The following is a 22124-nucleotide window of genomic DNA, read 5'->3' as shown; positions in this document are numbered from 1 at the left end:
GTTCACTTTTACACTGTGATCTGTAGCCTATAGTTCGGCTTTAGCTTCTAACTATCTTTGTCTTTTTAACCTGTTGTTGCTGCTGAGTCAGTTTGACATCCTGGATATATCCTTCAAACACAGACTGTAGACCCCTCTGTCTGCTTCTCTCTGGAATCACTCTTTCATTTTTCCAAAAATATAATAATATTTCTTCAGGGAGTGCAGTTAATTACAGTGTGGGCTCCACGCTTACTCTGACAGCTTGTCGGTCCATCACAAAGGGGCGGGGCTAAGCAAAAGGTCAGTTTCTGGAAGGAGCTCGCCAAAGACCTGGAGAGTTGTGAGTGTACATGAAAATTGAAGGTTCTGAGAGACACATTTTTATAAGTGAAGTTGTTTCATATACTACAAGTGTTGCTGGACTTTAAACCTCTTCAGACTTCTTTCTCCTCTCCATGTATCTTGGAAGTAGGTGAAGTTGTGCCACATCCCCCACCCTCATTCTTCCGTTCATCAAGCATAGGGAAATGGTGGAGTTATAGTTGGGAGGAGTTGTGCAAATTTCAACAGCAAGTCCCAACATGCATGTGTTACAGCCGCAGAAATACAAACAAAGCTTCAGTTTACTGGTCCTGTTTCGTCCTGTAACTGAGCAGGACCAGTACACTGATGTGTAAAATCAGTGTACTGGTCCTGCTCATCATTGTGACTGTAAGCTCAGGCGGACTCACCCGAGCTGTGGAATGATGTTGACGTCTGCAGCTTCTCCCAGCAACACACATGGACAAGCAAAACTCACAGAAGGATAAAAGAGCTGAAACACCTGTAAACCACCTAAATCGACCCTGCAGGGAAAATAGAAACAGGTTTGTGACTGTTAAAATGTTATTGTTGCAGATCCTCTGAAGTCCTGAAAGGTTTTTTTACTATTTAATATTTATGCCATTTGATTGCACACAAAAGTTATTGATCTTGTTCATGCAATATACTATCTTGGATGCACAAGTTAGTAAACTGTGTAAAGTATTATGTTAAGCCTTGTGTACGAGAAAATATGTAAACAATATGTTACAGGGACAAGTTAACATGTTATGCAAACAAGTGAAAGGGGCTCTATGTAAAGTTCAGAGCGTATGAGTTGTCTGGACACGGTTCTCAATATTATGGTGGCTGAGCCGGCAGCTAGCAGCTAACGCTGCTAACTCCATAAACAGCACTAAACAATGGCAACAGTGCTGACGGAGCTCATGGTGTTAAGCAAGGGGGAACTGTATGGTGGACGCTATGCTTCCATGACAAGGCCGTCCCCTTGCATTACAACACACAGAGAAGTAATGTGACTTTTTACTATCACTCTTTAGCTAGTCCCTCAACCTCTGCAGCTAGTCTCTCTTGCTCTGCAGCTAGTCCACAGCTTCTGCAGCTAGTCCTAGGCATCCGCAGCTCATCTCTCTACCTTTGCAAGTAGTGCATCTACAGCTGCAGCAAGTCCCTCTTCCTCTGTAGCTAGTCCCCAACAACGTCTGTAGCTAGTCTGTCTACCTCTGAAGCTAATGCCCCTACCTCGGCAGCAAGTCCCATTTCCTCTGCAGCTAGTCCCTCTACCTCTGTAGCTAGGTCTAAATGTCTGCAAGTAGTTCCTCTACATCTGCAGCGTGTCCCTCTTTCTCTGCAGCATTCCCAGACCTCTTCAGTTAGGCTCTCTAACTCTGTAACTGTAGTCCCTGATCTCTGCAGTTAGTTCATCTACCTCTGCAGCTAGTCCCCAACAACCTCTGTAGCTCATCTGTCTACCTCTGAAGCTAGTGTCCCTACCTCGGCAGCAAGTCCCATTTCCTCTACAACTAGTCCCTCAACCTCTGTAGCTAGTCCCTGATCTCTGCAGCTAGTCTACACCACTCCTCTTCCTCATTAACTACACTGGTTCTCTTATACAGTTGGCATCCAGTACAAGACTGTGGTGCTGGTCTTTGTAGAAAATGAAAGGAACTGCACCCTCATACCACCAAACCATGGACAAATCCTATACTCTCCAGCTGCCCCCAAATAACTGAATGCCCCATCCATCCTAGGACTCTGCGGCCCCTCTTTTTGGTCAGGACTCTCCTGTGTTCTGGACTCTCATTGGTGGAATAAGCTCTTGTCATCCACCATTGACTGAAAAACACCTAGAGACACCTACTTCCTTAAAAAAATCCTCAGCACTTAGCTCACTGATACTTTACACATGGTAAATTGTTTTTAATGACAACAATCAGTAAAATTAATCTAATATAACATCAGATCAAAACATTTTACCTCATCATGGTCAGGGAACCAGGGAGGATTGTCATTTGTCTTCAAAATTTCGGTAGTATCCACAAAGAAGATGATGCTGACGGGAACTGAAGCCACAGCGGTAACAACATTGTAGCGCACAGCAGATTTCATCTGCAGAGCAGAGACAAGTCAGCACACATGGAACACCTGCAACAACAGCTGTCATCTAAAAAAATCATCTCCATATTACAAGACCACAACTTGTTTTCGACAGTCAAAAGAGAAGATCTTTGTGCTTTCTGTACAGATAAATTAAAGCCTGAGTTCAGGAGTAAACTTTTTTCTTATTGACACCTGTACCTGATGAACACCTGAGCTGCAGGTGTTTAATACAGTAATGTTATAATAATGATGAATTACTGACCCGAGATTGGCTCACTGACATCCCAGCAGACATCGTCACAGATCCAGCAATGATGAACTGCAAGATTAAAGAATTCATATTAGTAAACAGAGACTTGGGACCTTTTTTTCTGACCTAGTCTTACTTTTATTAACATCTTCTGCCATTATTTCAGGGTATGTAAAATACAGATCTTTCAGTGCAAACGGCAAACTCACCAACAATGGTCCCCAGACGAACACACCACTGTCAACTGACAGTTTGTCTTCATTATTTGCCGCCATGATGCTTCCAAACACGACGATTATTATTCCGATAACGTTCTGCACCAGCTACAGACAGCCAGCCAGACAGACATATTCAGATCCTTTACTACAGTAATACACTATTTATACTTTCAGGAATCTGAAATTAAACTGAGATTATGTACATGTTTACAGTGTGGATTAACTTTGTTGATCTCCACCAACCAATAAACTAATTGCATTTCTAACATTATATAACAATATACAGGATAAAACTTGAAAACAAGGGTTAAATCACATTTTCTTTTGACATTTTTCTCTGGAAATTCAGGTAAAATTTAGATGAAAACCAGACTTGTCTCTCACCCCAACCACCTGCAATTGTCCTCCGCTCAAGGAGTAGTTGTTTCCAGGATTGAGACCTTGACCCGGAGCTGGAGAACGTTGAGGTAAAACAGGCTGGATAGTTCGGTGAACATGTGTGACGACCACCACGCTGTCCGCTGCCGTGGCTGTAGACGAAGATGCCGACATGTCTGAGGTGAGACGAGTGAAGCTGCTGTGTGATGGCTGAGCTCTGGGTTGATAAATAATCAGAGAATCACATCAACTGACTCAAATAACCACAGTCACATGTTAGATTACTATATGATCTTACATCCGCAATTAAAAAAAGGGGCGGTTCATCTAAGAAAAAAACCACACCTTCTCTCTGTCCCCTACTAGTGTCAGTCCAGTCAGACACTTTGGTTTATCTATCTAAATAGCGGTCAACTGATTTATTCTCCACAATTCAATCGTTCACATCATTTTACTGAAACCATGAGCACCAAAGAAAAATTCATTCAAATTTACCAGCATGAGAGACATAAAAGTGGTGACTCTTACTCTGAAGCTGTCATTAAGCCCAAATATTTGTCTATTCCTCAATTACCCGGTAAGTTAGTCATATTTCTTTAGTCTGTAAGGGTCTTCAGATAAAAAGAAATGAAATTGGTTTCATAAAAATGAATCCAAGTTGTGAATATTTTCAACAGGAAGTGGTGTTGTGTAGGTGTGCCGGGTGCTGTAATCCTTGGGTGTCATAAAACAAGTGTTGTAACTCTCTGATGCACTGTCTGTCAGATCAAATGAATGATTAATAATTTATATATTATCTGAGGCCTATTTTTTTTTTTTTTTTTAAACAATATTCATACTGGTTTAAATGAACGATTTAATTGTATTTCCCATCAGTTTTCTGTGAAAGGAAAAGGTGCCTGTGCCAAATATACAGTGGCTGAGTTTAGTGAAGTTTTATGGTATATGAGCTGTTAATGTTTACTTTGTCATTTTCCCACTCTGTAAAAGTCCTTTTCATTCATGTCTTACATCACCACCTCATCTTCTGACTGAAGACTGGATGCAGCAGGTTCGAGTGTTGAACATGAAACAAATGTTTTTATTCCACAGTTTGAGTTACAATCAGATTGAAAGAAGAAAAATAGATCACAGATTCATTAGAGACATTTCTATCTGCTAACAGGCTTACAAAAATACTTTAATTTAGTTTAAACTTCAAGTATCTACGTACAATAACAAGGTCCATCAACCAAACCAGTCTGATCCAGTTTAAACAGATCCAATCTAGTTTTAAACCAGCCTGATCCAGTTTAACCAGCCCAATCTGATCGAATTTGATCCAGGTTAAACCAGTATGATCCAGTTTAAAACCAGTCTGATTCAGTTTAAACCAGTCTGATTCAGTGTAAACTAGTCTGATCCAGTTTGAACAGGTCCAATCTAGTTTTAAACCAGCCTGATCCAGTCTAATCAACCCAATCTGATTGAATTTAATCCAGGTTAAACCAGTCTGATTCAGTGTAAACCAGTCTGATCCAGTTTAAAACCAGTCTGATTCAGTTTAAACCAGTCTGATCCAATTTAGACCCATCTGATCAAATTTTAACAGGTCTGGTTCAGGTTGAATGAACTTGATCAGCCTGATTTCAACTGGTACAGACTGGTGTGAACTGGATCCACTTTGCATAATTGTGTTTTTATTTACTCTTCATATCGCAAAGGGCAAGTTTTTACATGAATCAACTTAATCTTCTTTCTGCTCAAAGTGTCAACAGGAAGCTTCGTTAAAACATTTTTGTCAAACTTTATCAACAATCAATCGATTCCGAGATACTCGTTTTAATTAAACTTTATAAAAACACATTTGTAAATCTTGATCTTCTCCAGAGTCACGAGTTTTCATCTCTGTGTATCTAGGACAGGTTTAGCCTAGCTTAGCACAAAGACTTGAAGGAGAGGGAAACCGTTATCCTAGTTTAGCAATTGCAATACTAGCCTGAGAGACTTCATTTTGTTCTACAACATAAAATACATCAATTAATACCCAACGAAGCCTTAAAGTGTCTTAAAAAAGACGGTTGCTGACAAGCTGTTAAATGAGACTACAGCATGTCATCTGACTTGTTGTGGCGGTGACATTGAAGTCACGCGTGTGGTGTAGTTCGATTATACCCCAACGTTCGCTTTTTACTTCTGGCGATTGCATTTACGCTTAGAACATAAAATTGATGTTCATTTGTGAAGATTATCTTGGTGAGCAAAACATTTGCCACAGAGCTTATTTTCTGCAATACCAACTGAATTGTGCCAACTGAAAAATTGCATCGCCTTTTGTTTGGGGAACCAGGGCAATAACTTCTGTGTTGGCTTACAAAAAATGTCATCCCTGCAGCACTCTATTGAATATGAGTGAACAATCCTGATAACTAAATGTCAGACAGAGTAATCAGAACAGTGTAGAGGAAATAGAGCTCAGAGATGTTTTGACTGAATAATGCTAGCATAGTTCACCAGTTTACCAACTAGCCCTATGAGTCATCACTACTTCACCAAGACTCTCACAACAAATATTTTATAAAGACAGATTAATTTTGCTTTGACACCCAAAACCTTTAAACTTCTTTGTGCTAAGCTAGGCTAACCCAGTCTTGGACGCAGAATTTTCTTTTCCTAGAACGGCGAAGGCACGACCCACCCTATTCCCCTTCTGGTTGGCAAGTGCTCGTTGCTTTCATTGGTTGTGTTGGTTAGGTTTGGGCAAGAGGAGGAAGATTGGTTAGGGTTCGGGTAAGGATGTCAGGGTAAGCCAATCAGAGGCAGAGTAAGGCAGAGTAGGGCGGGTCATCCCCCCGGAAAAAACAAACAAACCCGGAGGTGAAACTGAGTTCTACCTTCTGACTCTGGAGAGGATAGAGAAAACGTGGGACTGTTCTCTTAATTGTCCTTCGGCGCCCTCTTGATTTGAACCAGATGAAGTGCTTAAGGATTGACATTACAGTACAGGCTCTATTGCACAGACGCATCTTTACAGTATTTACAGATTCAGCAGGTTTTGGTTCAAATCGTCCACACAACTTCTTTGGAATTTCATAAACAAGAAAACCACGTTTCATTTAAGTTCATCTCAACACAAATTAGATCAAAGTATCACCTCAGTGATGTTGGTTAAAGTACAGAAACATTGTCAGGACGGACGTTTCAAACATCCCTCTGAACTGTAAAATAAAGACGATTCATTCAGAGGAGCTCAGAATCATTTACACAGGAATACCAACTATTATATTGACTAGTGTGTCTATAATTACAGTACATACAGCGCAGTAGGTAGTTTCACACTTTATCACATTCTTCAATCAGAACAGGAGCTTATAAATGGATGAAAATAAATGTTTGCTTCATTAATGAAAAGGTGACAGTTTTTTTCAGAGTCAAAGTTCAGTTTTTTCTAGTTTCGTCAGTTCAGGTCCAGCAGAAAGTTCATGTTTTCATATGTCACGTGACGAAAATGGACCTCAGTGCAAATTGTGCATCTGTAAACATCAAACAAGTCAGATTATTTCTTTTTATAGTTTCATCAGTTTTTGAATAAATAATGAGGAAGCATCAGGAATGTGTTGTAAACTGATTTTCAACCCAGAAAGCTTCCTGTGGTTCAGAAGAGGAGAAACAGGAGAGTTGCACCAATGAGGGTTAAACTTCTCTTACTAATCTTAAAAAACTTTTAGCTTTTTGTAAATAAGCGATGAACCGGTCTTTCAGCTGTTACCAGGAACAGAAAATAAATGAATGCTGTGTGCATTAGTCCACTCTGAAGCTAGCTTTGGTTTAAACAAACAGCTCAGGTGACTTAAGATTCACAAACAGCTGCATTTTCTGAGTTTATCAAGTGCTAACAAAAAATGAAAATAGCAGCTAATGCTATCAAGCTAGCATTGCTGACCAGCATGGCATCGTAGCTAGTTAACTTTGTAGACAACAAAACTTTAACCCAACTGAGTCAAAATAGTTGTTTTTGTTTGTTTAGTTAATTCTTACAAAATCTGGCCCGTGATAGGGTGCCAGGTGGCTCTCCAACCATTTTCTAATTTACAATGAAAGTAAATTGGGAATTTTTTTGTACTTTTAGTGTAAATAAGGTACCAGAATACATAAAAAGCATTAAAATAGAGCTTGTTTATCAAGAAAAAGTGCCAGGAGAGGATCCCCCTGGACCCCCCGACAGAGGTTTGGGTAAACCCAGAATGTCCTCAAATCCTAGAAACGCCCCTGCATACACCTAACCACTGCAATTTTGCTACGACTGGCCCCTGGCCTCCTGTCACTTTGCAGAAGAGACCTCAGAGGAAAAGCAAGTTAAGTATCCCTGGACTCAAGAGTTCAGCGATGTCATTGGGTGCCTGGCAATGTGAGGCTTTAAAAGTCAGCAATCAAATTTTAAAACAAATTCTTAAACAGCAGAGACTAAAACTGAGGTAGCACTTCTACATTTCTGGTTCTGTTTGTTACACTGACATTGGTTTAAACCATGAAAAGTAACGTTAACCTCAGACCCACAGATATCATTTCAAATTGTGGCTCAAATTTAAAACTGGTTTTCTAAAATTAAGTTTACTAAACTCTAATTGACCCTTCGCTAAGTCCTGCCCCTCGAACGCAGATTGGTAATTCATAACGTTGCACTGCCAACTCCAGCAAGGGTCCGACAACAACACAGCTGTGCTCCATTGACTCTCATGATTCCTTCCATCAAGATTTCCTTCATTTTCAGGCTGGTTTTGTGGATTTGGAGCTAAATGTTGTGCCTGGGGCACGTCGTGTATTAATGATACTCGTTACCTGGAGAGGTTGGAAAAAGACATACGTTTCTTCCCTGTTCCAAAACCAAAATCAAACCCTGAAAAGTGTAGGGTTAGCTAGCTAGCTACTGAAGATATAGCCTACTGAATGTATACACATGCTGCTTTTGCTTTTTAATGATTATAACATTGACACAAAGACTGACGCTGCTGTACAGGAACCAGTGAAGGGAAGCAGGGAAACTTTGCTGATATTCAACCAGCTGTGTGTCATCACATTGTGTGAACATGAACAGTGTTTGGCTTCCCCTGTAGCTCCCCACCTGTCCGCTGGAGGTCCAGCGGCTGGCAGCATGGTTGGAAGCCAAACACCGTTCATCTGCATACACTGTGATGACGCACAGCTGGTTTCCCTTTATTTTCATTGTATTCTGTTTCAATTGCCAGGTGATGTGGCGGTTCACTGTTACACTGTGATCTGTACGTTTGGCTCTAGCTTCTATCTCTATCTTTTTTACCTGTTTTCAACGCTAAGTGAGTTTGACATCCTGGATATATTCTTCAAACACAGACTGTAGACCCCTCTGTTTGCTTATCTCTGAAATCACTTTTTCATTTTTCCAAAAATCTGATATTTCTTCAGGGAGTGCAGTTAGTTACAGCGTGGGCTCCATGCTTACTCCAACAGCTTGATGGACCATCACAAGGGGTGGGGCTTAGCGAAGGGTCAGGTGAACCCTTTTCTCGGTTTAATAAAACCCTTGTTGGTGCAGCCCTCCATAAACACCAGAACGTGGTTTTAAATGAGTTTATCAGTGAGGTTATGATCTGATGGAGAAGCTTCACAGTAAATCACCACTCTAAAAGTCTCTGCAGCTACCCATCATGCTTGCTCCAGTGCCTTCTGTCATCAATCCCCGTTGGACTCAATGACCTTCTCAGCCAGGATCTCCTGGAAGGTGGAGAGCTGCTTCATCTGCTCCGTCTGCATCGAGTGTCTCCTCATCAGCTTCTTCTTCATTTTGAAGTCGGGGCCCCGTTTAGGCGAGGCCGGGGCCACGGGGACCAGGATCTTGTGCCCAGAGTGAACGGGGGAGGTGGGCTTGCCATTGGTCCGGATGACCGGAATGGGTCTCTGGGGGTTGATGTTGAGCGGAGGCAGGAAGCCTGGCCTGGTGTGGGAGATGTGGTCCAGCAGGAGGGTCCCAGAGCCCCGGCGCTCCAAGAGCCCCGGGGGACGCCTGCGCATGGTGATGGGGGACACTGAGTTGGGGATGTTCTCCAGAGACTCCCTGGAGGAGCTGGCAACCAGGGAGAGGGGGGAGGCGTTGTACCTCCTCCGCTCCACAGACACCCTGCCAGAATCTGGAGATCCAGGAATGGAGTCTGGGCAGAGGTGGGTGTCTGACTCATAGTGCTCCATCCGGGTGAGTTTGGGGTGAGCCAGGGCCCGTGCTGCAACTGCCCCAGGTCCCCCGACATTCTCCTGGGACTCCGGTGCCGTATTCCGACGGTAAAGGATCTGGTGCTGTTGGACTTTGTCAGCCCAGGAGGAACCAGACAGGGCTGCATAGTCCTCTGAGCAGGACCTGTCAATAAGTTTAGGGGAGCAGGGGTCGTGGGTCTCAATGCTGTGACGCCGTGACAAAAGAGGTCTCACCGGTTCTGTGATGGACAGGCCGTTGATCTCAGTGATCGTCTTGCTCAGATCACAGCTGCCCTCCTCCTCTAGGCCTCCATCAACCCTCTCCTGAGGAACCCCGCTCAGCACTGAGGGTGCTACCAGGCCCCAGGGCTCCGAGTTCAACCTTTTCAGCAGCTTGCGTGGCGGCGGTCTCTTTTCTCCTGGAGGTCGAGCTGAAGGTAAAGGTAAAGCAGAGGTGAGGGCAAAGCTAAAGATCCCTTCGCCGTCTTTGCTCTTGTCTCCTGCAGGTGAGGAGGTGCCAATCTCTACATCAGACGGAGACATGCAGGCTGGGGAGAGTTTGTCCACAATGCCCGGTGAAGGGGGGGAGTTGAGGTACTGCTTGGTCTTCTTGGTGCCTGATGGAGACGTGTCAGTGGTGATGATGATCACTTCCTTGCCTTTGGCCTTGCAGGCATCCAGCAGCACCTGCAGAGTGTCGCGGTCTCCCTTGTTGATAGCGTGGACAAGGGCTGAGGAGCCAGAGTAGTCCTTGAGGCTGGGATCAGCTCCGTTCTCCAGCAGGAGTGAGACCACTTCCTTCCCCGCCTGCTCAGCGCAGGCGTGCATCAGCGCCGTCCTCCCACTCTTGTCGGGGATGTTCGGATCAGCACCTTTCTCCAGCAGGTACCTCACCATCCGCTGTCGTGTCTGTGGGTCATCGTAGCTCGCTAAGCAGGCAGCAGAGATGGGAGTCTCCCCACGCTCATTACCCTCGTTGATGTAAGCTCCACCCTCTAACAGCAAGCGGGTAAGCCTCAGCTTCCCCTGGAAGACAGCTTTAAGGAGGGCATTCCCCTCAGTCTGTAGGGGTCCTCCATCTCCCATGATCCCTCTCCTCAACTTAGACCTCCTGTCTACTGGAAGCTAGCTCAACGCTGACAGCCCATCCTCCACAAGAAGTCACATGACCTGCAGGAGAAACACACATGAGGTAAGTGCACCTAGTGTAAAGATCACCGCCATGTTAGCACACTGAGGAGGTGATAGTACATGACCAGTTGATATACTGAGACTCGAGTTTTTGGAACATTTAAGCCTGGTTTCTACCAAACACTTTCAGGATGGTACCTTTGGAACCAAAAGTAACCCTTCAGTTATGGTACTTAGACCCTAGGTCTAATGATGGTCAAAGTTGTCACATTGAAATTTAAGGTGTGCTGATGGATTCACGTCATCAACTCATGCACTGAGTAACATTACAAGNACTGCAGTGTTCACAGCTCCAGCTTTTAGTACCAGATCTGTGTGCTAGGTACCCCAACAGAGGGGGGACCGAACATGGGAACGTGGAAACGGAATAAAAGTGTAGAGAACTGAACTGAACTGAACTTAGTGGAAACAGGGCTTTAGGTTTGAACAGATTTGACTCAATAAATCAGTGGAGACAATTATTTAAATCTGATCTCAGGTCAGCTGCTTTTTCTAGAAATCAAGTATCCAGCAGACATCAGTGTGTTTCCACCTGGTTTACCTGTGAACACCCGAGAACAGCATCAATAATGTCTGATTATAAGCTGATTTCTGCAAACAGGAAGAAGAAGGTGTCACTTCCTTACTGAGAGAAGAAAACTACAACTTAATGTAGTTTTTCTCGCAGTCCTTCTTCTTCTTAACTCAAAAGCAGCAGGGAATGAAAACAAACAATACAATAATCAAAAAATATTAAATAATATAGAAAATATATTAATACAGTACAAAGTACAAATGTACTGAGCGTACTGAGCTCACACAGGTGTTATTACCTGCTGAATGACGGCAGAGAGACTCATTGTCTCATTGTTTGTATTTCAGTGTGAAAGTGACCATATGGACAGGCACACACACACACACACACACACACACACACACACTGTTAGACTTTGAACCTGTTGGATGTCTTTTTTTAGTGTGTCAGTTAAAAATCAACCTTAACAGGAAACTAAACACTCATCAAAGTTGACGAACCAACAGCTGATTAAACCAACGCCCTCACACCAGAAACCAGAAACACCATGTGTGTGCGTGTTGGGGAGTAACTAGTTACATGTTACGTAGTTAAATACAAATAATTGAAATCTGGTACAGTTAGTAAGAAAAAAATATGTAATTAAATTACAGTTACTAATCAAATTGTTGGTGTTTACACAGGGGTTACAAAGGTCATTTGTAAAATATAACATTATATGTTCGTCACAATAAGAGGGTTCCTGGTTTGAATCCAGGGTGGAGGAGCTCTACTGTGTGGAGTTTGCACGTTCTCCTTGTGTCAGCGTGGGTTTCCTCCAGATGCTCCAGCTTCCTCCCACAGTCCAAAGACATGCAGGTTAATTGGTAACTCTAAATTGTCCGTAGGTGTGAATGTGAGTGTGAATGGTTGTCTGTCTCTATGTGTCAGCCCTGTGATAGTCTGGTGACCTGTCCAGGGTGAGCCCTGCCTCTCACCCAGTGTCAGCTGGGATAGGCTCCAGCCCCTGTGACCCCTAACAGGATAAGCGATTACAGAAAATGAATTAATGAATAAATATTCTTCATTATATTGGAGAACTTTTAGTAAAAGTTTAACAGTAATCAGTGCTGAGTACTGTGAGGTTTATTACATTTCTAGAGTACCCTTTACAACAGTGGAGTATATATACATATATACACTCACTGGCCACTTTATTAGGTACACCTGTTCAACTGCTCCTTTACACAAATAACTAATCAGCCAATCTTGTGGTAGCAACTCAATGTATTTAGTTAAGTAGACATGGTGAAGACAACCTGCTGAAGTTCAAACAGTAACTTAAAAGCCCTTTTTAGATAGGAATTGTGCAAATTTGCAGGAAAGCCCAATCAGTCTTTTTTCAGCATTGGCAGTATAAAATCAAAATCGGGGAGTGCGGCAAAATGCCGCCTACCTACTTTTGTTTATACAGAATGTGCCTTTTTTGGGGCAATGGGGGGCGTGAGCAAGTAACAAAACATGTAGCTCAGCGTGGCTGATCAGTCCTTCGGCGATTCTCTCGTAAGTCCCCGTCATCTGACGGTTAATGGCCTCTTCGTTTGTGAGGGCAAGGAGGTCAATTCCTTGTCTCCCCAGTTGCTCATCTTTACAGTGTCTGTCAGGTTTGCATTTCCCTCTTGCTACTAGCTGCTCACTAATTCCTGCTATCAGCTGTTTCCTGTTTATCCACCGCCAGTGGGTCGCACGTGCGGCGTCATCAACAGCTCCTCCCACAAGTCTTCAACAGCCCCTCCCGTTGCGGAAGGCTGCCTCGGTCTGTTTCAACTAAAAGGGCTCCGCCAATATGACTACCCAACAAGGCAGAAAATTGGGCACCTCGGATCAACTCGCCAATCCGGCTCTGTGTGTCTAAACGCTTGCAGCTTGCCGGCAAAACAGCCCAACATTCGCGGAAAATCTGGCAGTGTAAAAGGGGCTAAAGTGACTTTGAACATGGCATGGTTGTTGGTGCCAGACGGGCTGGTCTGAGTATTTACTAGGATTTTCAGCACAACCATCTCTAGGGTTTACAGAGGATGGTCCCAAAAAGAGAAAATATCCAGTGAGCCAAAATGTTGTTGATGCCAGAGGTCAGAGGAGAATGGCCAGACTGGTTCAAGATGATAGAAAGGCAACAGGAAGTCAAATAAGCACTGGTTCCAACCAAGGTGTGCAGAAGACCATCTCTGAAGCAACAACACCTTGTCCAACCTTGAAGCAGATGGGCTACAGCAGCAGAAGACCACACCAGGTGCCACTCCTGTCAGCTAACAACAGGAAACTGAGGCTACAATTCACACGGGTTTTCTCACCAAAACTGGACAATAGAAGATTGGAAAAACCACATTCAGATGGAAGCATGGATCCATCCTGCCTTGTATCAACGCTTCAGGCTGCTGCTGGTGGTGTAATGGTGTGGGGGAGATTTTCTTAGTACCAACTGAGCATGGTTTAAACACCACAGCCTACCTGAGTATTGTTGCTGAGCGTGTCCATCCCTTTATGACCACAGTGTACCCATCTTCTGATGGCTACTTCCAGCAGGATAACGCACCATGTCACAAAGCTCACATCATCTCAAACATGACAATGAGTTCACTGTACTCCAATGGCCTCCACAGTCACCAGATCTCAGTCCAATAGAGCACCTTTGGGATGTGCTGGAACGGGAGATTCTCATCATGGATGTGCAGCCGACAAATCTGCAGCAACTGTGTGATGTCATCATGTCAATATGGACCAGAATCTCTGAGGAATGTTTCCAGTTGAATCTATGACACCAAGAATTAAAAAGGGGGTCCAACCCAGTACCAGCAAGGTGTACCTAATAAAGTGGCTGGTGAGTGTACAATGACGTCTAATTCAACTCCATTACTGACCGACATCAGCAATAGAGTTATATTAACTTTATAAAAAAAGAAAACAGGTGGCAAATTAGGATGATGCAGGTGTTCCTAATAAAGTGACCAGTTACTGTGTGTATCGAGATGATAAATGTAAGGAGTAGGAGTACTTTTGTTTTGGATATGTTCAGTACATTTTGTTTCATTCTGAATGGAGTACATTTACTGAGGGATACTTCAGGAAACATCAGAAAGTTATCATTTAACTGCAGTTAATAATATTATCAGATCAAACGGTGGTCACCTGCAGCAGGTCACGTGTCTCTGCTGTCACACAGGTGGAGCCTGTAGTAACATGATGATGATGGTGATGATGATGAAGCTGTCTGACTATGGAGGAATGCGTTTACCGGGTTTCTACGTCAGTCCGCCGCTCTGACGCAGTGATTTCTATATTTACACACCGGTTGCGAAGTTAACGGCAGCGGCGTGCGTGTGTGCGTGCGTGTGGTCGCGCGCTTGCGTTCATGCACACACACACACACACACACACACACACACACACACACACACACACACAGGATTAGATGGTGTGTTTTTGCTGCATCATCATCATCAAACCGTCACATCTGGTGACTACACAGCGTTTTATCTCGTTGTTAAAATCACTGTAAACCGACGCGTGCGCGCGCACACACACAGATACATACACACACACACACACACACACACACACACACACACACACCACAGGAGCAGCCGTTAAAATCCGCTCCAGCTGGTGAAGATGAGGATGAAGATGGAGGGCTGATGAAGAAACAGGAAGACATGCGGAGCTTTTTTTTCTTTTCTTACCGCCGAGCTGAAGCAGCAGCATCATCATCATCTTCATCACCTCACCGACGGTTACTGTCCGTTAATGTCGGTTGCCGACTGTTTACTGACTGACAGAGCCGCTGCACCGACACTCCTCCTCCTCCTCCTCCTCCTCTTCCTCCTCAGAGTCTGAGCTGATAGAGCCGCTCCGAGCAGATCGACGGCCCGACTGAGGAGCCCCCACCCACCTCCACCCATTAACCCTCAGGCTGCAGATAGGCTACATAAAGATACAATAAAGATAAATAAAATCAGATTTAAATATATTTTTTGTTTTGTGATACAGTGAGATATTTATAACTCATATATATTTAATATCTCGGTAAGTCTTCGTACAGAAACACCTGCAGCTCTGCTCTGAACTCACCTGTACACCTTTACATATTAATAACAATAATAAATAATAGGTTTGAACAAAATCATTCTTCTGTTCACTGCCCCCAAAAAAGGTTATTGAAAAATTGTTATTCTGACAGATTAGGACACTGAGGACGATCCAACGTAACTTCAACTCACAGCCGTCCAATACACCCTTTTAGGGCCGATGTAATGATGACGTTTAGCTGAAGGCAAAACCTGCCTCTCCCCCACAGGGCTGTAGGCTACATAGGAGTCTTAAAATGTGTTTGTCTTGTGTTATTGGGAGCCAGAATAGAAGGAGTCATGGCTCAAAACCAGCCGCCACTGCCCGTCAACAAAAACAAAGATGGTTAAATGTGATAAGACCAAAGGACTGGACGGAGGCCATCATCAAAAATGCTCTCAGCGCACACTTCATATCAGGTTAGGGAAAAAGCATTTCCTGTTATAACGTTATGTGTATTAAGGGTTATCATGTCCACCTCATCAGAAACTGGGGAGGGATTAAGAGGAATATTGGATTTCTCCATAATGCTAACATTTTCGTACATTAGCCAATGTTAGCTTCGATCAAAACAAACTAGCAGAAACCGTCCGTGTTGTCCTCATTTGTAACATTGGCTTCCTGTGACATCATCCATCCACTGAGTGAGAGCATACAGGTGGGCCAGTCTGGTCCCGTTGGTCAGTGTTTACTGTTTCAAGTAACACTGGCGGTCCCGGAGAGTGAGTGACCTGACGCGGTGCATTTGTAAATTCAGTCTGACGCTCTACTCTAAAATGAGAGCCCTGTTGGTCGAAGAAACGGAGCGTTATATTTCTGCATGAATGAACCAACGGTTAAGTTAATCACACATTCACTCCGCTCGGTGCTCTGCTGCTCCGTCTCCACAGACAGAGTGTCCAGATTGCGCTCTGCCACTCTGAGAGTGCGCTGCTCTGGATAACCCAACGGTACATTCAGACAGCGCTCCCAATTGATGAACGGTCCAGTTTGTAACTCAGAATATGTATTTCTGAATAAACCACTCACATCATCTTCCTCTAAAACAAGCTAACAGAATCTGCTAGCTAGCACTGGCTGATGTTTGTGGAGAATTGTTTTGCCTCCAGCTAAGCCCCGCCCACCAAAAAAACATCAAACTGTTTACTAACAGTTAGTCTCTATATACAGACTAAACCCCGGAGATCTTGCCTCGGAAGAAGAGCGGAAGAGCCCTGGTTTCCGGTTGTAGGCTGTTTGTAGTCCGTGTGATATTGACTAATCACATTTGAGCCGGCTGCAGTTGTTGCCAGGTTAAATGCTCTGTGCGGTGAACTAACGAGGCGGAACATAATTGGCGTCACTGCAAACTCTGAATCCATCGCAATGGTTCAGCATATTTACTTATATATAAACAGAAGTCGGAAACGGAAATTCGCCTCCTCCGCCCAAATCAAACCGGAATGCCAAAAAATGGGAGGTCTGCTCCCAGAGGCTGTCTCATTGTCTGCCGGAAGTCAGACGCCGAATACAGACGATGGGTTCCGAGAATGACTAACAGTAAAAGTGTTGATTTGTGCCGTGTGCTTTTTTTCTATTGGACGGGACAGATTAACTGTGAAAGGGGGAATGACACGTAGCAAAGGGCTGCCAGCTGGAATTGAACCTGCAGCCGCCGTGGCAAGGACAACACGTCTGTACATTGGACACTTGCTCTACCTACTGCCTTCCTGGGCATCCCATGGTGTCCATTCACCCATTTCCATTTTTAACCGCCTTTCTGAAGTTGGGTTGTGGGGACAGCATGTCGAGCAAAGCATTCTAGACGTCCCTCTTCCCAGCAACGCTTTCCAGCTCCTCCTGGAGGACCCCAAGGTGTTCCCAGGCCAGATGAGATATATAATCCCTCCAGTGTGTTCTGGGTCTGCCCCAGGGCCTCCTACCAGTGGGATGTGCCCAGAACACCTCTAACAGGAGTTGCCTAGGGAGGATCCTGATCAGATGCCCGAACCACCTCAACTGACCCGTTTTGACGTGAAGCAGCAGCGGCTCTACTCCGAGCTCCCTCCAGATGTCTGAGCTCCTTACCCTATCTTTACGACTGAGCGCAGGCACCCCACAGAGGAAACTGATTTCGGCCACTTGTATCTGTCACCTCATTCTTTCGGTCACTACCCAGAGCTCATGACCATAGGGTTGGGACGTAGATGGACCAGTAAATCAAAAGCTTCCAGCTCAGCTCTCTCGTCACCACAGCAGTCCAGCACAGCACCCGCATCATGGCAGACGCTGCACCAAAATCCTGTGGCGTGTGCACGTTAATAAGTTATTGTCTGGTACTGTTTTTGATCTTATGTACATGACCTTGTTGTCTAGCTGGCTATAGCCAAAGAGGTTACTTTGTGTTACCTCTTTGCTTTAGCCTTAGCGTTGGCTATACAATCCAACCAGGATTTTGCAGGCTGTTTTTTTTTGGTATTATTATGGCATGAAATTCCTGATTTCACGGCAGCTTTTCCAAAAAAATAAATCTTTTATGAAATTGCAGGAGCAAGTGAAAATTGCAAAAAATAGCTGTGATGCTGTCTCTGATTCGGGGTGTATTATTACAAGCATTCAGTGTCTCCCACAGAATTGATGCCATTTGATGCAGCGCTGAAGGTCCACTCTCCTCCAGCTCTCATTGTACAGTTAGCACGAGCTGACACATCACAACATAATCTCATCCCAACTCGTTGTATTTTTCCACTTGGTCAGAATCCCCGCAGTAGGAGTTAACATCCAACACCGAGATGTCAATCACACACCGACACTGAAACAGCTCGACACGTTAATAACTGGTTGACTGTCACGGTTACAGAGCTCTGGTCCTGCAGCAGCAGAACAGAAAGAGAGGGGCTGTGCAAACCAATTTCCTGTACGCAGCTCTACAATAATCTGAGATTTTACCCGTTTTAAATTTCGGTTAAGTTGTGGTGACTAGACAAAATTGCAAAGTTGCGCAGAATTCACAGGAATTGGCTGAATTTGCATGAACAACCTGGAGGGACTGGCTACATCCCTACATTCCACTAGAAATGTCACAGCAGTGTGTTTCTATAAAAAGCCCAAATATTATGATGCCACTGATAAACATGTGAAATCAAGAGGGCTAGTCAGTTCAACGTCTGCCCAGTAGCACAAGCTAACACAGCAGCAGCAGCTAACACCCAACACCAAGCTATTAACAAACTCACACCAACACCAAAAATGCTTCACTCTGTCATTTCATCCACTAATAGCCGTTAGGTAATGTTAGCCTTGTGTTGCAGAGCGAGAGCAGGATGAAGATGGGTTGAACCAATCAATACGCTGCACGCAGCTTTACAATGAAGTGAGATTTTACCCATTTTAAAAATTAGAAAATTAAAGAGCAACATCTCCATGGCTGAAGTGTTGAACATTCACTGTTAATTACTAATGTTAATGCTACAGAGCCCAAACTATGGAACAAAGAGGGACTGATGAGGTGGAGGATGAAGGACGAGCAGGTAACACTGATAACGTTTATCAGCCAGCAACAGCTAAAATTAAAATGACAGGTAATAACAGAGTGTGACGGAATTTTAACGACCCTGTCAGTCAAAATGACGTCTAACGCAACCCCTGCTGATACTGTAACTACTTCAGTAATAAAAACAGAGCAGACAGACAGACAGACAGACAGACAGAAGGCTGTGTGTCTGTCTGTCCATATTTACTGTCTATATGTATATTTACACGTATCAATTAATTATCACTGCAATCAGTCTGATGACTAATTTATTATTAATTTTAATATTACAATTATTAATATTATTATTATTATTAGTGGAAGTGTTGATGACAAAAATAAAATACTGCAGGACACACACACACACACACTCTCTCACACACACAGACTGTTGCTATTATGGAAACACAGTTTCTATGGCAACTGATGTGCTGGATTCCTGCAGAAGCGTTCCCACGGCGACACACAGCTCTTTACCACACACACACACACACACACACACACACACACACACACACTCTAACAGAATGATGGAGGTTTTGCTGACGTAGCAGAAACTGTTTGACCTCAGCCTGGACTGCAGTATTAATGCTACTGCTAACAGTCGTGGTTCAACAGTAGTAATATAAGCAGAGATATAGAATATATATGTAGAACGTCACTGCAGCAGCAGCACAGAAGATGGAAGGACCACAAAGAAAAAAACAGAAACAAACACAAGTAACATGCAAAAAGTGTATACATACATGTTTGTGTGTATGTATACCCCCCCATATAACGCTGTAATTAATTTTTATTCTTTTATTTAATTAATGCTCTGCTGTTTGCATCTAAAATCTAAAGTACACCAGCAGAGAGCAGCATCACACCTGGCAGAATAAATACAGCCTGCTGGAAATCTGTTAGAAGAAGAGGAATGATTTCTAACCAGCTGATCATCATCAACATGAGATCAGTTTCTACTTAATTTTCTCTCACTAAGTCTTAGTGCAACAAACATTTAAAATGAATCCAAACAACCGTCACTCAAACGCACATGCATATTAATGTTTCTAAAATAGATACAAATACATTATTGTTTCTGCACCGACAAAACAAACCAACAAGATTCAGTTCAGTTTGTCAATCAGCTGATAATTTAATCTCAGAGTTATAGTTCTGTTCAGAAACCACCAGGTGGCGCCACACACAAGTTATCCTACTATATCATGACGAAAACTGTCTGTGGGCGTGTCTGTGTGTCTGTTCCACGTTTTTCTCATCACTGACTTGGTCAATCCATGTGAAATTTGGCACAGTGGTAGAGGGTCATGGGAGGATGCCAATGAAGCAATATTACATCAATTGGCCAAAGGGGGGCGCTATAGCAACCGATTGAAATTGCAAACTTTGAATGGGCATATCTCATGCCCCGTATGTCGTAGAGACATGAAACTTTGCACAGAGATGCCTCTCCTCATGAGGAACACATTTGCCTCAAGAACCCATAACTTCCGCTTATATAGATTTTCCGCCATTTTGAATTTTTTGAAAAACACTTCAAATGGATCTCTTCCTAGGAAGTTTGAGCGATCTGCATGAAACTGGGTGAACATAATCTAGGGACCAATATCTAAAGTTCCCTCTTGGCAAAAGTTGGAAAACTTACTAAAACTGAGCTTCTATAAGGCAATGAATATTGCGGAGGGCGTGGCTCATCACATAAAGGTGTATAACATCTCAAGGGTTTCACCCATCACCACGCAACTTTGTAGGCATATGACCACACATAATCTGAGGGGACCCCTCCATTATTGACCCCATCAAACAAAATGGGGGCGCTAGAGAGCTCATTTCTTATCTAGGCCTAACCACCATATGGATTTTTACTAAACTTGGTAGATATGTAGAACATGACACCTCAAGGTGACTGGAGAAATTTAACTCTAATTGGCAACTGGGTGGCGCTATAACAACAGAAAAATGCTTCAAAATGGCTAAAATGTGACCGATCGCTGTGGCTCCCCCTGTGGACCAATGTTTGTTTTTTCTTCTAATTTTTGGTATGCTGTACATAATCACGGAAACTGTCAGTGTGTCATTCTGTCTGTCCTACGTTTTTCTACTCACTGATGTGGTCAATCTATGTGAAACTGCATATAGGCATTGAGGACTGGCATGGGTAGAAGGTGACAAAGCTACCAGTGGGTATGGCGTAGTTATTATTTCATAAGAAAAAGTAGGGAGTGCTGCACAGGGTAAAGGCACTGTGTAGTTAATTGCAAAAAAAAATCAGGTGCTCTTCAAGGATGGGGCAAATAGTCACATAAAGATAAAAAACAACGACTGGCCAGTTCACTCAGTGTGAGAGTCCAGGATACAGGTAGAGTCCAAACGCATTATATCTATATTTATAATCTTTGCCTATCTATATGTGTTCTATCTACAGTACATCTATCTATCTATATGTGTTATATCTGTACAGGTTGGGAGAGAGTTACTGCCTCAAGCATCTCGGGGTCTTGTTCAGGAGTGAGGGTAGAATTGAGCGTGAGATTGATCCTCAGTTTGGTGCGGCTACGTCCCAACTCTCACCTATGGTCATGAGCTTTGAGTAGTGACTGAAAGAATGATGCAAGCGGCCAAAATTTGTTTCCTTCGTGGGGTGCCTGGGCTCAGCCTTAGAGATAGGGTGAGGAGCTCGGACATCCACAGGGAGCTCGGAGTAGAGCCGCTTCACATTGAAAGGGGTCAGTTGAGGTGTTCGGGCATCTGATCAGGATCCTCCCTAGGCAACTCTTGTTAGAGGTGGTCTGGGCACGTCCCACTGGTAGGAGGCCCCGGGGCAGACCCAGAACACACTGGAGGGATTACATATCTCATCTGGCCTGGGAACACCTCAGGGTCCCCCAGGAAGAGCTGGAAAGTGTTGCTGGGGAGAGGGATGTCTGGGGCTTTCAGCTTCCGCAACCTGGGTAAGCGAAGGATGGATGGATCTAACTATACACGTTACATCTATATTTATATTTATAATCTATATCTATCGATCTTTATACATTATATCTATGTCTATAAAGATAAAGATGTTTTACGATGTCAGATAACAGACTCTGGATCAGCAGATAGTCAGCTCACTTCTGCTTTCATCAAAGGAAAATAAGTGAAATCAGCTGTGGTAGAAACTAAAAGTTTAATTGACAGATTTCATTAATTTCAACTCTGAGTTCATTTAAAGATTTAAAATTGAAGACTAACGCTTTAAACTTCATTTTTTTCAATATTTTCATATACAGTTATATTTTTATCTATTATATATAAGTCATTACATTATATTTGTTATGTGTAATATATATGATATGAACAGTTATGATA

The 22124-nt window shown here is 43.5% G+C and overlaps 1 protein-coding gene across 1 annotated transcript; it reads right to left on the bottom strand.

Annotated features, from left to right (window-relative positions):
- Positions 1-8339: 8339 nt before the first annotated feature.
- On the bottom strand, positions 8340-14990 carry LOC126391779 (ankyrin repeat domain-containing protein 34A). The gene is made up of 2 exons (XM_050046714.1): positions 14878-14990; positions 8340-10623 (listed from the first exon to the last, which is right to left on the bottom strand). Exon 2 carries the CDS (start codon positions 10537-10539, stop codon positions 8938-8940), a length of 1602 nt encoding a protein of 533 aa, XP_049902671.1. The 5' UTR covers positions 10540-10623; positions 14878-14990; the 3' UTR covers positions 8340-8937.
- Between the last annotated feature and the right edge of the window lie 7134 nt (positions 14991-22124).

Source organism: Epinephelus moara, chromosome 6, assembly GCF_006386435.1.
Source record: "Epinephelus moara isolate mb chromosome 6, YSFRI_EMoa_1.0, whole genome shotgun sequence".
Classification (NCBI taxonomy): domain Eukaryota; kingdom Metazoa; phylum Chordata; class Actinopteri; order Perciformes; family Serranidae; genus Epinephelus; species Epinephelus moara.
This window is presented reverse-complemented; position numbering and strand designations above follow the sequence as displayed.

Excerpts from the sequence above, each read along its gene's own strand:
- LOC126391779 (XM_050046714.1), bottom strand. The coding sequence starts at position 10,539 with ATGGGAGATGGAGGACCCCTACAGACTGAGGGGAATGCCCTCCTTAAA.